At 40.3% G+C, this 17203-nt stretch overlaps 2 protein-coding genes across 2 annotated transcripts; one reads left to right on the top strand and one right to left on the bottom strand.

Moving 5' to 3' along the window:
* The first annotated feature begins 805 nt into the window (after window positions 1-805).
* On the top strand, window positions 806-7124 carry mrpl4 (mitochondrial ribosomal protein L4). Its single transcript, XM_079647871.1, has 9 exons — window positions 806-1022; window positions 1948-2029; window positions 2380-2551; window positions 2827-2878; window positions 2983-3100; window positions 4251-4357; window positions 4979-5088; window positions 5164-5237; window positions 6859-7124. Exons 1-9 carry the CDS (start codon window positions 975-977, stop codon window positions 7002-7004), a joined length of 909 nt encoding a protein of 302 aa, XP_079503997.1. The 5' UTR covers window positions 806-974; the 3' UTR covers window positions 7005-7124.
* Window positions 7027-16842, bottom strand: hyls1 (HYLS1 centriolar and ciliogenesis associated). Its single transcript, XM_079647863.1, has 12 exons — window positions 16669-16842; window positions 15632-15769; window positions 15310-15417; window positions 14130-14203; window positions 13443-13660; window positions 13049-13104; window positions 9431-9597; window positions 9283-9328; window positions 9143-9197; window positions 8775-8856; window positions 8179-8205; window positions 7027-7256 (listed from the first exon to the last, which is right to left on the bottom strand). Exons 2-12 carry the CDS (start codon window positions 15729-15731, stop codon window positions 7125-7127), a joined length of 1065 nt encoding a protein of 354 aa, XP_079503989.1. The 5' UTR covers window positions 15732-15769; window positions 16669-16842; the 3' UTR covers window positions 7027-7124.
* Between the last annotated feature and the right edge of the window lie 361 nt (window positions 16843-17203).

Raw genomic sequence — 17203 nt, 5'->3', positions numbered from 1 at the left:
AGCTTTATATAAACTGTATATTATAAAGAGAGATGATTGAGGAAGAGACTCTGCAAAGGAGCTCAAATAACTTGTGTTTTGAGCAAATGTGTTATCCAAACATCTTAAGCCTGGTAATATTTTTAAAGTATTTTTATTTCAATCTGGAAGTCCTTTAGTTACTTTACAGATTTGGATGAATGATGTGAAATCTATTCAAGTGTTAAATCAGACTTTAGTTCCACCTGGAGTAAATTCACAAGCTACCCTGCATTATACAAAGTCATTCAAATTAGCTGCTCCTTTACCAGCTTTGAGAACACTTTCATGATCAATCATTATAAAACATATCATATATATTATTCTGAAATGGACCAATCTGCACAATGACTACTTTTACTGTCGCTACTTTAACTATATTTTGATGAGAATACTTTTCTACTTTTACTTGAGGAACATTTTGAATGCAGGACTTTTACTGTAACACAGTATTCCTACTATCTGATTACTTCTACTTTGACTCAAGTACAAGACCTGAGTACTTTTACTTTATCTCAAGTACAAGACCTGAGTACTTCTACTTTTACTCAAGTACAAGATCGGAGTACTTCTATTTTTACTCAAGTAGAAGACCTGAGTACTTTTACTCAAGTACAAGACCTGAGTACTTCTACTTTTACTCAAGTACAAGATCGGAGTACTAATACTTGTACTCAAGTACAAGATCTGAGTACTTCTCCCGAGTCAGCTAAATAAATGATGTTCATATCCGTTCTTGAATCAATACAAAATATAACTTCCCCCTCCAGCCGCTACGTGTCGCAACTATGCCCGTGCTACATGGAGCTACGTCATCAATAAGCGCCAACACACTCACGGAAAGCACCACGACCTTTCATGCTGCGAACAGCCGGATTCTGTTTATCTAATGTGTATTTAAAATGCTTTAAGAGTAAATAAGGTGTGTTTGTGTGACAGTGAACAACAGAGCGGACATGTTTCGGTGCTCGGTGGTGTTTTGTGGAAGAGGAGCCGCTAAAAGGGTGAGCTTAACATTTAACCTGCAACACTGAGACAGTTTACATCCATTCTGTGTACATCTGATGCACCTACACTGCCTTCCAAGCACATGCAATCAGCTTTTATATTATTGCTTTTATTTTGTTCTTCAGAAAATAGTTATTTTAACCGAGCTAAACAACAGTATAACTACTATTGCTGTCATCTGCACAGCCCTTCACTTAGAAACATAATACACCGTACCAGAGAAGTACTCAGATCTTGTACTTGAGTACAAGTAGAAGTACTCAGATCTATGAATGTAGTGGAGAAAAAGTACACCATTTGCCTCTGAACTGTAGTGGAGTAGAAATACAAAGTAGCAAGAAATAGAAATTAAGTACAGTACTTGAGTAAATGTACTAAGTTACTTTACACTTCTGCTGTATTTTGTAATATATTGTCATATATTCATTGTCCTAAGCTTATTAAAAAAAAACGTTATATATTATATCGTTTTTTTTACCTTCTCTTACAAGTTATGTTCTTAGTATATATTTATTTTTGCACCACCATAAACAAACACATTCCTTGTTTGTGTAAACGTACCTGGCCAAACACTTGATTCTGATTCTGATCTATCACTTAACAACATTTTTGCAGATTTCTTTGTAAACTAACCACTTGATTTATTTATATTCAGGTTATTTATAAAGGCATTTATTAAATATGGCATCAGCTTATTCAATTTTCCATTTTATCGTTAATTAAATATTATGTCCAACTTTATCAAATATATTGGTGTCTTAAATACTTATTCAGATTTAAGTGCTGACTGACACGAGGTCTTACCTTTGTTGTGTAACATGTGCAATATAGGAAGGTTACATTACCCGCTAAATGTTAACAGATCAGCCTTTTACATATGTGTGTTATTTAAAGTCACTAACTGAGTTTTCTGCTCCTCAGTTCGCCTCGTCGTTCTCCAGTGAGAGCGCTCTGCCTCCCAACCTGCTGCTGCCCACCAACCTGGTGGATCCTGCTAGGTTAAGTAAGTCAGACTTCTGTGAATAAAACGAACTACTAAGAATATTTATAGGCAAGACAAGTTTATTTATACAGCACCTTTCAACACAAGGCAATTCAAAGTGCTTTACAAAAATGAAAGACATCAAGAGCATTAAGGAACATGTTTTGAAATGGCATTTAAAAACACTCATTTAAAAGCAAAGGTACATGAATGAAAGTGACAGTGCAGAGTGAGATACACACATCTGAAATGTTTAGCTCTGACTCTCAATCATCGCTAACTTTTTAGAAAAAATTGTTTTCTTTGACCTCACTTTCTTTTTACTTTCTGTTGAAGATGTGTTTCTCTGACGGTGTTGTTTCCTCCTGCAGGGCGCGGCCCCCCCCCCTCAGACTCAGCCCTCCCTCTCCTCAGCAGGTGTGATGCTGTGGTCCCTGCTCACCTGAGGCCCCTGCAGACGTGGGTGGAGACCCTGGAGCGTCTAGACGCCGAGCCGCTGGGTCTCACTGAGCTCCACCCCGACGTCTTCGCCGCGCATCCCAGGTAGAACTCACTTAGTATTACTTTAAAGGCTTTGAAATCCAACGTTTCCTCGGGAGGGAAAGTTCAGTTCCTTCCCTTAGTTCCCTGTCAGAATGTGTCATCATTAGTTTCCTGTTATTGAGTCAAGTGAAAAAACCTCTGTACGCTTTGTTTTAATTAAACGGTGTATCATCACAGTCCTTTATCATTACACATATACATTTAGTTATTACTGTGCATCTGCCCTCCACAGATATTCATTATTTGACAGAAATTGAGTTTGTTTCTCTCCTCAGGCTCGATATTCTCCATCAGGTTGAAACATGGCAGAGAAACTTTAAAAGAGTCGTAAGTCACAGATTCACTTGTTTTGAATGTTCATTTTGAATGTCATTCATAGCAGAACAGACCTCCCATAGAGCCTCTCACTAACAGCTGTTCTGTTCCCTCAGAGCCACGCACACACTAAGGTGAGGGGGGAGGTCAGAGGGGGAGGAAAGAAGCCGTGGAACCAGAAGGGAAGTGGAAGAGCTCGACATGGAAGCATCCGGTCGCCATTATGGAGAGGAGGTGACTGATTATGGCTCTTTTTAATATCCTGTGATGAATTCATCTGCTTTAATATGTCATGTTTTCAAATACTGGGCAAACATCTTCATATCATGTTTAAGTGACATCACTATGTAACACTCGTGCTCCTATTGGCTAGCGCTCCAACACATTGTACATGATAGTTTAAGGGGGCGGGACATCTCTAAGAGGTTGAACAGAGCCGGCCAGCTAACCAATCAGAGAAGACTGGGCTCTGGTTTCAGACAGAGGGTGAAAAGAGGTGCTGGGACTCTTTAAAGTAGAGACACTACATACTGATATACACCTGAACATCAGCAGGAGAGGACTCTTTAAAGTAGAGACACTACATACTGATATACACCTGAACAACAGCAGGAGAGGACTCTTTAAAGTAGAGACACTACACACTGATATACACCTGAACATCAGCAGGAGAGGACTCTTTAAAGTAGAGACACTCCATACTGATATACACCTGAACATCAGCAGGAGAGGACTCTTTAAAGTAGAGACACTACATACTGATATACACCTGAACATCAGCAGGAGAGGACTCTTTAAAGTAGAGACACTACATACTGATATACACCTGAACATCAGCAGGAGAGGACTCTTTAAAGTAGAGACACTACATACTGAGATACACCTGAACATCAGCAGGAGAGGACTCTTTAAAGTAGAGACACTACATACTGATATACACCTGAACATCAGCAGGAGAGGACTCTTTAAAGTAGAGACACTACATACTGATATACACCTGAACATCAGCAGGAGAGGACTCTTTAAAGTAGAGACACTACATACTGATATACACCTGAACATCAGCAGGAGAGGACTCTTTAAAGTAGAGACACTACATACTGATATACACCTGAACATCAGCAGGAGAGGACTCTTTAAAGTAGAGACACTACATACTGATATACACCTACTTTTAAAATAAATTTAAAAAAAGTTTGTCAGCTTTCATCTTATCCTATTAATTATCTCATGTTTTCAAACACAGTGCTGTCCTGAAGAACTTTACCTCAGAGAAACAACAGTCTGATCCGTTTCCTTTCCTGTCTCGCATCATTAGAGATGAACACCTTTGTATCCACAGGTTATCACCCAGTGTGAGTCTGATGGTTGTGTTTCTCTTCAGGCGGCGTGGCTAACGGACCCCGAGGCCCCACCAGTTATTACTACATGCTGCCCATGAAGGTCCGAGTGCAGGGACTCAAAGTGGCTCTGAGCTCCAAGATGGCTCAGGTGAGGAAAATGTGTTTAACAACAACATCAACAAAACAGTATTGTGACATTTATTATTGAATTATAATGGCATACTCTACTGTGAAATGTTCTATACCATACTAACACGTTCTTGTTTTGGAGATGTTTTCTGAATGATTGGTTTTTTAACTTTTTGTCTAGACATCATTTTGAGTTCTGTGCATTTCCAATATAATCATTTTCCAAATTAAAGATGAACTCAAAGCAAAGTAAATACATTCAAATGTTTTTTTAAACGCTGTTTTTTAGATTTAATAAACACAAATAATGAGTGTGATGATAAAATGTCAAAAAATATAAATTTTGTTTTTCTGAAAAAAAAGTCATAGTATAGTATGTCAATAAAAACATGCCATTTCCATAGATATGTTTTTAAAAACTGAATTAGTTTTTACACTAAGTAGTAAATCAATGTTTAATGTCTTGGCTAGCAATTATTTTATCCATCAATCTGCAGATTCTTAAAAATGTAAGTATTGTTTGCAAGAGATGACAAAAAACAACAAGAAACATAACAGCTGATTATTTTTTCTAATATTTTCAGACTTTTTCTTTGCAGCGTTGCCCTCGTGTTGAACTTGTATATATATATGTTTGCAGGACTACCTGTACGTGGTGGACTCTCTGGACCTCCCCTCCCCCGACCCTCAGTACCTGCTGGACCTCATCAAACACAAACACTGGGGGGAGTCCGTGTTGATCGTAGACGTGTGAGTATCAACAGCGACTCCATCTTTAAAACACATTTATTCTTGTGCATCGCTGACCCTCCTGTTCTCTTTCAGAGGCGAAGAGTTCTCTGAGAACATCCTCCGGGCGACAGCTAACCTGAAGACAGTGAACATTATTCCTGCTATGGGTAAGTTATCACGCAGCATTATTAAAAAAGGCAATACAACTCACTTTTATAGCTGTCAAGCTTTCTCGCACGGAGCTGAAGTCTGAGAATAGTTACTGGACGTTTGATCTGAAGACATATCAACCAACAGATGCCAGAAAGCATATGGATGTCTGTGTGATGCCCACTGACTGTTGGCTTTGAAAACAAGACTTCAACAAGGAAACATTTGCTTTGAAAGAAGTTCCACTTAAAAAGTAAACGGTCATTATAAAAGATTATAATAAGCTTTCCTACATCCATGACCTCTTTGTGGCATCGGAAGTAGGAGCTCCAACAAGCCGTTTAGGACAGAGAGTGAATACACATACTATACAGAGATGCTGTATGAGAAACCAATGTGAGTTTGGAACAATATAAACCTATTCTAGTATACCTCAACGATGGAATTATGATCAGTAGAAATGGCCATGACATGGGACCTTTTAAGATGTGTGTTAATTTGGCATGAAGTCATTGACTTACGGCCCGTCTACACTACAGGCATCAAAAAATGCTTTCAACGCTTCGCCCATTCACTTGAATGGGGTGACGTAGAAGATTTTTAATCTTCGCCGAACTGCATTGTGGGGAGCATGGCATGGCTTTGCAAGCATCACGAGCGTCTATCGGCATCAAAAGTTGAACAATGTTCAACTTTTGAGGCTCGATGCTTGGCAACAGCCAATCAAATCCCGTTTATGCAATTCCCGCCAGTGCAAGCGCAGCCAATCAAACCGCGTGTATGCTGATACCGCAGGTCTTGACTATTTTCCATATGTCATAAAATGGAGGATAAATTAATCATTGCCGTGGCAAGTGTACCAGTCCTGTATGTATCCAGTTTACTTCGTTGAAGAAGCGGGCTTTTTTTTGCTTTGTATGCCGGGGGCGGGCGAGAGACTCCTGATTGGTTGTTGGTCACGAGAAATCGCCAAGCCTCAGACACGCCCAGCTTCAAGATTTTTTGATGCCTGTAGTGTAGACGGGCCGTTAACACTTCTGTAGAAGGAACAAGGTATGAAAGTACAGATGTTGATGATGTTCTTAAAATACTTAAGATTAAAGGTCCTGCATTATCAGCAAAATGTACTGAATATTTTAAAGAAACTAACCAACACATGTATGAGCATTTACATTAGGGTTAGTGAAGTACTGCATGATTAGTGTTTTTATATGTACAAAGTATCTACTAGTAGTCGAATAAAAATGATGCTTGTGAGTGTTGGCAGCTCATCCCTTAAAACAGAAGCGTGATTATAATAAGGGGAAACAGGAAGGGTTTATTTCAAGCTTGTTATGGAAATAAGTTATTGGGCTTTTTTCTTATCAACTAAGATTTGTTAGAAAATGTTTCCAACTTTAACTGAATTAATTTGAAAAGTGGGCTCTTATTAACACATGAATACTACTGTGTAATATATGTTTACGTTTATATTTAAGAAGTACTATATAAGACAAGTTTCATTTCCATATTACTTTTAGAATTGGCTGAGGGCCGATTCCAAATGGTCCCTGGGCCGCATTTGGTCCCCGGGCCGTAGTTTGGACACCCCTGCTGTAAACAAATAAACTAAACCAGCAGGTGTTTTGTGTTCCTCAGGTCTGAACGTGCACAGCATGCTGAAACACGAAGCCCTCGTCCTGACTCTGAACACCATCAGGTTCCTGGAGGAGAAGCTGCTCTGGCACGACGGGCGCTTCACGCCCCTGTACCCGTTCTCCCTGCCGTACTCTGACCTCCCATGAGACCCCACATCAACAGATACTATTCATGTTTTCGTCATGTGTTTATTATGTCACACAAAAACAATAAATAATGCCAATTGTAATAAAAAAAAAGGTTGTATTAAAAGTATTTAAAAAGCATCATCTGTAGCTGAATCTGTGAGGAAGAAGCCCGTTGGCTAAATCGTTTCTGATCTCCCATCGCAGAGCCGAGCGCTTCTTCTCCGTCGGCACCACGTAGGAGTTCGGAACAAAAACCCTCTGAGGTTTAGGCTGCAACACAACAACAACAACAACACTACGTTTAGTTTTACATTCATGAGGATCCATTCTGAAATGTTCCAGTCCAGGGAAGACAATTGAGCTAAACTGATATATTTATATCTAGTGTGTTCGATACAGCTGATCACACAATAGGTTTCTGGGCAAATATGATCACAGTATATAACACGTATTGTTGAGTTACATGCAGGGGGCTACATTTGAAATGTTTTCATTGCCAAAGAGCAACATTCAACAACAAATGTCCGACATCACATGTGTCAAACTCAAGGCCCGGGGGCCAAATCCGGCCCGCAGGGTAATTTCTAATTCCTATTAGATCTGGCCCTCTGGTATATTGCACGCACACCTTCCCTCCATCCTGAGGGTCTCCTCAGCTCAGAGCCTGAGCCCAAACATTGATGACCTTGCACCCAAGATGAGATGCCAAGTATCTGAACTAGCATCACAGAGCAGCACACTGAGTTTAATGGATGTTTCCTTCTGCACTTTCTCTCACGACAACAGGGCATGTTTGGTTTCTCTTTGAGGGAAATAGTTTTGTTGAAGCTGTTGTTGGCCTGTGGGAAAATGTAATCATAAGAAATGACTCTGGAAAAGCTGCAGATAGAGCCATAAGAAATGAATGAACTGATTATTTAATGTTTAATGTTGTTTTTATAGGCAATCATTGAAGCTTTGTTAGTTCCAGGTTTAATATGTGCAATAAGTTCATTTCAATACATTTTGCATTGAACCAGTCCGGCCCTCGACTAGTACCCATTTTTTTATTTTGGCCGACTGTGTATTTCAGTTGACCCCTGACCTACACCATATAGCAGTCAGACTACAGGCCAGCCTTTCACAACTCATTTTGGCTCAACTTTGTTTTTCCTAGAGCAGCTTTATAGAGAATGTTTGAGGAAATACTCACCGCTGGAGGTTGGTATGCAAGTTGCTCCTGAAAGCAAAACATGGGAAAGCTTCGTGAATAAACAAGTGATTTGTAGCAGGAGTGTTCAGTATCTGGGTATTTCAATCTACATCATATGTGTGTAGCTTTGTCCTGTGAGAACCTCTTATCTCTACAAAGTCAGCAATGCGATCTCCATCTAGAGAGGGTTTTTCAAAGTGCATTTAGTTCAACTGTGGGAACACGTTGTCCTTCAGTAAATTAACCTACACTGGGGAGGGATATCATTTTTTAAAGTTCAAAAGTAATCTAAGCTGTCAGATAAATGTAGTGGAGTATAAAGTACAATATGTATACAATATATGAAGTGGAGTAGAACAAGGATTAAGTTATATACAATGGAAATAATCAAGTACAAGGGGAATTAGTACTATAAAGATATTATTAATAAACTTCACTGTGGCTCCTTGTGTAACAATTACTAGACAACAAATAAAGCAACATGTAAAAACTTGACCAAGAAAATGAGAAAGGAAATGTTTTAGTTTGGAAAAGTATGTATTTGTTAAAGGACACTGAAAGTAAATATTTGGTAACCTAGGAGATATTCTTCATACCTTTATCTCCATCCGGATGGCTTTCCTGTCGCTCTCTCCTGGAAGCTTAAACATTTCCCAGAGCTGCTTATACTGGAAGTACCTGCAGAGGAGAGAGTCAGTGAGTCAACTATGAGACCAACATGAGTCCAACAGCCACAGAACATGCCTTAGTATCTCGTGGATGTGTTAAGTATCTCGTGTAATCCCTTTAGTATCTCTTTAGTATCTCTTTAGTATCTCGTGGATGTGTTAAGTATCTCGTGTAATCCCTTTAGTATCTCTTTAGTATCTTGTGTAATCCATGAACAAAGTAAATGGAGAATATTCTGACCGATATTGTCATTTCCAAACGGATATATGTGTATTTTATCATGTGTAAAACTCACTTGGCTACCGGGTCCGTCTTCTTTATAGTTTGCTGACTCATCACTGGTCTGATGACTGAAACATCCCAACATACGATCGATTATAAAACAGTCATTAAAACGTAAATATGAATTGGGACATTGTGTTTCTGTCGGCTTACAGGATTTGGGTTTGGGTCTGAGGTCACCGTCACTTTTAGCCCGAGTCTGTGCAAAAACAAACCACAATAAAGTCACATTTAGGGACAAATTAAGACGTTTTTAACAGGCCTTTTTTGCCATGCCATTCTGGGAGACTACATTACCCACCATGCCTCTGACGTAGGATTCGAAGGCACTCAGAGAGCCTTCCTCTGTGCCTGAGCTCTGAGTTTCGCTCTGACCGCTGACGTCTTCGCTCTCCGTCTCTCCGTCTCTCTGAGCCGACGGTGATAACCGCAGATCGGCCAGACGCTCCTCCAGGAAGCTCGCTGCGTCTGAAAACAAACGGGACATTTGAATATCACCAGCAGGATTCACCGGCGTCCTCTAACCATTACATCTCCAAGGGGACGAAACAAATGTAGTTTTCTTGAGTCTGCCTGGAATATTGAGACAGAAACTGTACCTTTGACTTTTCTATGACTTCTCCTAAAAAGGGAAATGAGCTTATAATGAGCTTAATAATTAATAATTAAACGCGTCTTGATTTTAGTCAGGAGGTTTTGGTCAACCTTTTTGATCGTGCGCTGGTTACTCGCCTGTTAACTTTCTCCTGACATTTTCTGAATCAAACAGACCTGAAACATTAGTTTGAAGAAAGAGAATATCATTTGACGGACACATCTTTGTAGACATTGTTATTTTAAGTTAAAAGGGATGTGAAAATGCAACTCGATTCTTATCCTTTGAAGTTGAGGTGTATTTATAATCCCAACGTTTCCTATTTTATCACTTGATACAAAACAAATCTATAAAAAAAGTCATTGTATAGTATTTGTAAAGAAATGATTGGCATTTCAATAAATAAACACAATTCAAGTACGTATGTTTTATAGGAAATTCTATCATAGCAATTAATTGGACTAAAAAGGTAATTGCTATATTATGTGATATTAAAAAAAGTATAATTTTAAATATTAACTGCATTTGATTTGTACCAAAAATATTATGTTTTCCTAAAATCTGTCAAATATGCTGTGTCTGCACTGTAGCAAGACAAAATAAAATTATGAATTGTACTTTGACAATAATCCCCTCCCCATTGTGCGCCTTTGAAAATCACAGCAGGAGTGATTGTTGTTCAGACTTCAATTTAAACTAAATGATTTTCACAATGTTTCAGATAAACAGCCAGATGGCATTGCTGTGTATCAACAGGTTTCCCTTTACCCCTCGTGTGTCTGAGGTTTCCCTCCCACTCCGCACACATCTCGTCATACGTCATCCGGCTGAAATCCACTTTAGAGTCGATAAACTTGATATCTTTGTTGCTAGAAGACTCTTCCAGATCATCCGACTCTTCCTCTTCTAGCCTTTTACTTTGTTTTTCGATATCATCATCATCATCATCATCTCTCATGTTATTCCCATCCAATCTGTCTCCATCTACAGTGTTGTAACGTTGTTCCTCTGATTTTGTCACGTCATTGTAAATCGCCACACGTAGATAATCTTCATATTTCTGGGCTTTATCTCCGTCTAGTTTCACGTCTACCTCTTCTTTGTACAAATCACCATTATTCCCAACGTTAGCTTCTGTCTCGGTGTCCGCTAACACACTCGGTGGATGAGTCTCGATGTCTTCTTCGTTGGTGGGTTGGATGTCAAACCCTCCGTCCTCTTCCTCGCCTCTCACCTCGGACAGATCTCCCCGACTGTCCTGATCGAACTCTGCGATTGTTTGGTCGTCTCTGAACTCTCCTCCCTCCTGATCCTCCGTTCTGTAGGTGCCGTAATCAGAGGTCATGAGACTTGGAGCTGGACTATCAGAGGAACAACTTTCTTCATCATCATCATCACTTCCACCATAAAAACTCTCCCGATGGACATTGCCTTGTTTGTTCAGTCCTGGCTGTTTCCCCTCCGAAGCCACGTGAAGCGAGTCCTTAGCATCGGCAACCTCTACCGTATCATCCTCCGACGCTTCACGGTGAGAGTCTTCTGTATCGCCAACAGGTCTGGAGTCCTTCTTCCCGATCCTTTGGTTTATCTGGTCTCCTTCCTCCTCTGAAGTCTCATGGTAGGAGTTCTCAACATCGCTAAAGGTGTCAGAGTCTTCCTCGTCTGAAGTCTCCAGGAAAGAGTCCTCTGCATCCACGACAGCTTTGGACACTTTCTTGTAAATCAGTCGCTTCATCTTCCCTTCTTTCTCCCGGTGAGACTCGACTGCATCGCCACAGGTTTCAGAGTCTTCCTCACTCATGTCTAACTTTTCTTCCTTCTCAAAAGAATCCTGGAAAGATTCCTCTGCATCGGCAACACGTTCGGACCCTTCCCTTACGATCACTCGCTTAAATGTATCCTCTTCCTCCTGGTGAGAGTCCTCTGCAGTGGCAACGACTTCAGAGTCTTCATCTTCCCACTCGGAGGATTCCTGGTAAGACTCCTCTGAGCGCCTGACAGATTGAGACTCTTGCTTGTCAATCACTCGCTCTATCTTCACCTCGTCTTGCTCCCCTGAGGATTCTTGGTAAGAGTCCTCTGCGTCGCCGACACTTTCGTAGTCTTCCTCGCTCATCTCCTCCTCCTCCTCTGAATTCTCCTGGAGAGAATCATCTGTATCGCCAACAAGTTTGGACTCTTTCTCGACACCTCCTTGCTTAATCCCAACACTATCAGAGTCTTCCTCACACTGTTCCTTTCGTACTTCCTCATCCTTCTCTGAGGAATCTTGATAAGAGTCCTCAGCGTCGCCAACACTGTCGTAGTCTTCCTCGCTCATCTCCTCCTCTGAATCACCAACAAGTTTGGACTCCTTCTCGACACCTCCTTGCTTAATCCCAACACAATCAGAGTCTTCCTCACGCTTTTCCACTTCCTCCTTCTTCTCTGAGGAATCCTGGTAAGAGTCCTCTGCATGCCTGACAGATTTGGATGCTTCCTTGCCGCTTGGCACTCTGTTAATCCTGTCCTCTTCCTCACCAACAGGTTGGAAGTCTTCCTCGTTCTTCACTCTCTCAATCTCTCCCTCCTGGTGGGAGTGTTCTCCAGCAGGTTGGAAGTCAATCACTCGTTCCACTTTCACCTCCTCGTCTTCCTCTCGCTCGCCATCGGACCAAAACGAGGAGTTGAGAGAGTTCTTGTCGTCGCTGCTCTCTTCTTCCCACTGAGTGCCGTACATCTTGTACATGTTTCCCTCCTGGTGAGGCGAGTTGGTGTGTGGAGGCTTAGCAGAGGAGCTAAGAGGATTAAGCTTCTTCTCCCTCAACAGCTCCCACTGCTGGTGGCTGAAGGGATTACACCCGGCGTCTTTTGGGTGTGTTCCTTTCATTTGAGTCCATTGGATTGAAGATGACCCAGGATGTAGTATTTACTCACGACACATTAAATAGTTTGTGTTGCAGTTTAAACGTTAACTACTTTCTATTGTTTGTTCACTTCTCATATGCTTTTATAAATGTATTTATCATGGGTTTGTCCCTTTTTGCATTTAAAACACTGTGATCTTAATATGTTAGCCTACTTACTTTATATTTTTACTTGTATTGGCACCTTCCCTCTGTTGTAAATGTATACTGTGTATTTCACTAGTTAGGGAGGAATACAAAGTATTTCTGATAGTTTTATTTCTTTTCATGTTACCTGCATTCAATAATTCCTTCTTGTGGGAAAATAAAGATTTGTTTTGGTGAAATATCTTACTTTGTGATTCAAACATGAATAGATATCCTGTAGATTTTAATCAAAATAGATAGCAAATAACATTTTGATTGAAGTCTGTGTTACCTGAGTCTTCACTGTAGATCGATTCATCGCAGACGAGCGATTGTCCTTTATGTTTCCTAGAGGTGGGAAAAAAAATACATTAAACGTATGATTCAAATTCATAAAATATGTCACTAAAATGTCATTATATATTAAAATATACAATTAAAAAGTCATGGTATACAATTGATAAAAAAAATGTTTAAAAAAGTAAATACAGCAAGTCATTAAAAAGTATTAAAATAAGGCAAAAAGTTGCAGCTTTGTGCAATTTATATTTGAACATGGTCAGATGTTGCTTAGAATTTTATGATTTTTTTTTTTATAGATGTAATGACAAACATAATCAATTTGGAAATAACTAAATAATGTCTGAAAACTGTTAAATAAACAAACACATATTAACCCAAATGACCTGAGGACTTTTCTCTTGATGAAGTGGCCCCGGTGGGAGTCGGGGGTGGAGGAGAGGCTGTCAGTGAGGGGGGGGTGGAGGGTCTCGTCAGGATCCTCCTCCTCCTGCAGCCGACCTGGAGCTCCTGCGGGCTGCCGGGGGTTCAGAGACACCGAGTGCTGAGCGTAAGAATCACTGCAGCCCTGTCGGGGGTCTCTGTTCTCACAGGTGGTCAGAACCTGGGGGAAATATACACAGACATTTATTTATCACATGTGATTACCTCTACTGCACAGACAGACAGACAGACAGACAGACAGACAGACAGACAGACAGACAGACAGACAGACAGACAGACAGACAGACAGACAGACAGACACATCTAAATGTTACTCTTGTCTCCATTTAGATTTTGTCAAAAAAATAAAACAAACCCTCCCATGATATATAATATCATAGTATTCATAGTACTCACATCACGTTAGGATATACTCTATTCTTATTTTAAAAATCATACAGACGGTGAGAAACAGACAGGGTTGCTGTTTCTCACCGTCCCGAAGTATACAAATATACAGGATACATATATGTAGATATTTATACATACAAACCTGTACACCCACTTATATATATGCACATACATATTACCCACATTTACACACTATGGGAATATTACAGAATATAAAAGAGAGTATTGAAAACACTCACCTGTCTGTCATGTTCTGCTTGTCCAGGATGTAAGAAAAACCCTTCCCTGGAGTCTTTAAAGTGGCAATTACTGACTGTGAAGACAATCAAATCATTAACATTCATTGTTTTGTGGCAAACCTTAAGATTTTAGACTTGATTGCTGCCATTTTTGTTTGTTTAGAGAGCAGGTTTTTAAAAGTACAGATGTTGTGATTATAATCCCACAGAGAGACAATAATAATTCATTTATTTTATATAGGCGCCTTTCAAGGCTCTCTAGGTCGCCGTACAAACACATCAAAAACAAGATACACAATAGATAACACCAGCATAAGAGACATAAACAAGACAATGCAGAGAATGTGTGATGGATAATGATCAGGGTGGATATGCGAGTGTGAAGAGATGTGTTTTGAGACGTGATTTGAAAATGGGGAGAGAGTCAGTGTTGCGGATGTCAGGTGGGAGAGTTCCAGAGGCGGGGTGCAGAGCGGCTGAAGGCTCTAGACCCCATGGCAGAGTCCTGCACGGGTCTGATTTTCAAGACCCGCTCCCACACCCGCGACGTGCAATACCGAACCCGCCCCGCTACCCGCACATATTGCCAATTAGTTCCACAACCCGACCCGACGGCACAAGATCCGCAACCCGACCCGAACCCGCATATATATGAGCAGTGAAAACGTGCAATTATCAACACACGCAGTTGCATATTTGGCTCAAAAAGCCTGGGATGTTGGTTATTTTCTGCATCTAGGGTGACACCAAAAGCCTCCCAGAAGTTGGATTTCACTCTTGAGGAAGTGTTTTTGAAAATGATGTATTCTCTGTAGAGAGCTTCACCTCAGGCATTTCGAATGTGGCGCGCTCAGAAGCAGTTTGATGCGCTGCAGAGGTTATGATTATGCGCGGTCCCGCGGGAGAGAGGTCTGAGGATTTAAACATTAAACTAAATTATTATTATTTAAATATATTTATTATGCGACACCCGCGACCCGACCCGCATCATCTTTGTTTTACCCAGAACCAAACCCGGAAAAAAGCGTTTGAAAAAATACCACCCGCGAATCACTTTTTTTGCGGGTCACCCGTCGGGCACTCGACCCGATGCAGGACTCTGCCCCATGGTGGTTAAACGGAAGGGGGGTGCAGTGAGGTGGAGGGAAGCAGAAGACCTTTTGGAGATAAGAGCTCTGACCTTTCTCTTTGGTGAAGGCAGGAGGACTCGGCTGTGAAGTGGAGGGGTTCATCTGAGGGGAGGGGGCCAGAGTCTTCCATTCTCCATGTCGGACTAGTTCATCAAGATCTGACATGACACAAAGAAGAATGTAACCCTTTGAACCAGTTAAAACATGGACATCAACAATGTCAAACTTTTTCCTCCAATGTCCTATATCTTTTGTTGAGATGAAGACAAGTGTTCATGTTAATCAGACAATGGTTTATTGACCAATATTCTACATTCAAAACATTCGATACAACATTATTAAATACGCTTCATGTATGTTTCAGAGTCTAACCTCGCTTGAATTCACGCAGTCTTTGTTTCGGTATGTTTTTGTATCCCAGGGCCTCCAGCTGTTGTTGAATTTCTTCTTCTGAGAAATCCAGGTGGTCCATGGTGTGATCCGTTTCAAGTCAAGGAGGAAGCTCCAAATCTAAAAAGGTAAAACCAATATTCAAACAATGTAAATGAGATTTGAAGAATTGAAAGAAGAATGAACGTGCTTTGCCATTCTTCAAGAGCTCAATCAATCACGAGGTAAATGAATAGTACTGAAACTAAATTGTATTTCTCGCTAATCCAAATGAATAGTAACTAATAATATAGTGTGTTTAAGACTTGATCAGCTTCTATCTCAAGTTAATACAGTAAGTTGCAGAGATGGGAAGTAACTAAGGACAATTACTTAAGGTCAATTTTGAGATACTATTACTGTACTTGAGTATGTCCATGTTATGCTACTTTATACTTCTACTCTATTACATCTAAAAGGGGAAATAACGCGCATTTTAAAAGGTTTTTCGCCTGTCGTCTTGTCTGTGAAAGCATTAATTCATGGTTTTCACTAACCGGTATCAGTATGTTGTTACTTCGGCATCATTTTTGAAATGTGTATTACAATTAAATCACAGTCAAATATCTTCATTTTGTTGTAGTTGTAGCCCACTAGCCATCTCGTCTTGTTCGAATGATGCGAGTAAACACAGCTGACAGCCGCGGTGAAACTCGAGCGTTTTTAGAGCGATGCATCGCGTCCGCTACTCTACACTTTATCAGCTGCTATTTCAAAACAATAACATAAGTTGTGACTATTCTGAAAGCCAAATTTCCCAGTAGAAGAAAGCATTTTACGTCACCGTACATTTTTGTTTTATAGCTGTAATTGTGTTGTTAATAATGAAGACAACCCTTAAGTGACAGCGTTTCTAAAGAGGATTTGTTTGTATTTCTTCCGGACCGGTAGCTAGCTAGGCTAACAGTTAGCATTCATTAATACAGTAAATATTAACACATTTTAAGAAGTAAAACACGTTTGAAAGGTATGTTTCTCACCTGCACTGGAGTCGGTTTGCTGCTATAGTTCATTCATCACGATAACATCCCTGGAAAGTGTATTAGCAGTTAGTTTCGTGCTATTGTTTACAGGTCGGACCGCAGCTCCAAGACAACAACAGCCGTTAACTTTAAAAACGACGCCTCCTGCGCCCCACTTCCGGTATCTCTCTTCTTCCGTGTGCTTATTAGTGTTTGGAGATGTTCTCGCGCCACCTAGCGGTAATAGAGTGTAGTGCAGCAGGAGCAGCTTTGCCCTCAGATGAGGACAGTATCAGTACCACAAATGTAAATATACTCAATTTTCATTGAAAGTCTTTCATTTAAAATGTACGTTAAGTACAAATATGAGTTGCTGATAATAGATCAGCTTGCCAACTCTTCCTTGGGTCTGATAAACAATATATAAAATAAACAAATAATAAGACATTAACAAAATAAGGATAAAAGTCCATCACAGTGTGTCAAAGACGAGAAGATGTTTTAATCTCCTCTTCCTCCCCGTCCTCTTCCTCCTCCTCCTCATCCTCCTCCT

The sequence above is a fragment of the Notothenia rossii genome (assembly GCF_949606895.1).
Source record: "Notothenia rossii genome assembly, chromosome: 1".
NCBI lineage: Eukaryota > Metazoa > Chordata > Actinopteri > Perciformes > Nototheniidae > Notothenia > Notothenia rossii.
Note: the sequence above shows the minus strand (reverse complement) of the source record. Positions and strands in the feature narration are given on the sequence as shown.

What these genes read in the sequence shown, in the direction of transcription:
- mrpl4 (XM_079647871.1), top strand. Translation starts at nt 975, where the DNA reads ATGTTTCGGTGCTCGGTGGTGTTTTGTGGAAGAGGAGCCGCTAAAAGG. An exon ending in GAAGAGGAGCCGCTAAAAGG is followed by an intron (nt 1,023 to 1,947) that starts GTGAGCTTAACA and finishes TCTGCTCCTCAG; the next exon opens with TTCGCCTCGTCGTTCTCCAG. An exon ending in GTCTTCGCCGCGCATCCCAG is followed by an intron (nt 2,552 to 2,826) that starts GTAGAACTCACT and finishes TTCTCTCCTCAG; the next exon opens with GCTCGATATTCTCCATCAGG.
- hyls1 (XM_079647863.1), bottom strand. Translation starts at nt 15,731, where the DNA reads ATGGACCACCTGGATTTCTCAGAAGAAGAAATTCAACAACAGCTGGAG. An exon ending in AATCCTACGTCAGAGGCATG is followed by an intron (nt 9,329 to 9,430) that starts GTGGGTAATGTA and finishes GTTTTTGCACAG; the next exon opens with ACTCGGGCTAAAAGTGACGG. An exon ending in TTGCATACCAACCTCCAGCG is followed by an intron (nt 7,257 to 8,178) that starts GTGAGTATTTCC and finishes GTTGTGTTGCAG; the next exon opens with CCTAAACCTCAGAGGGTTTT.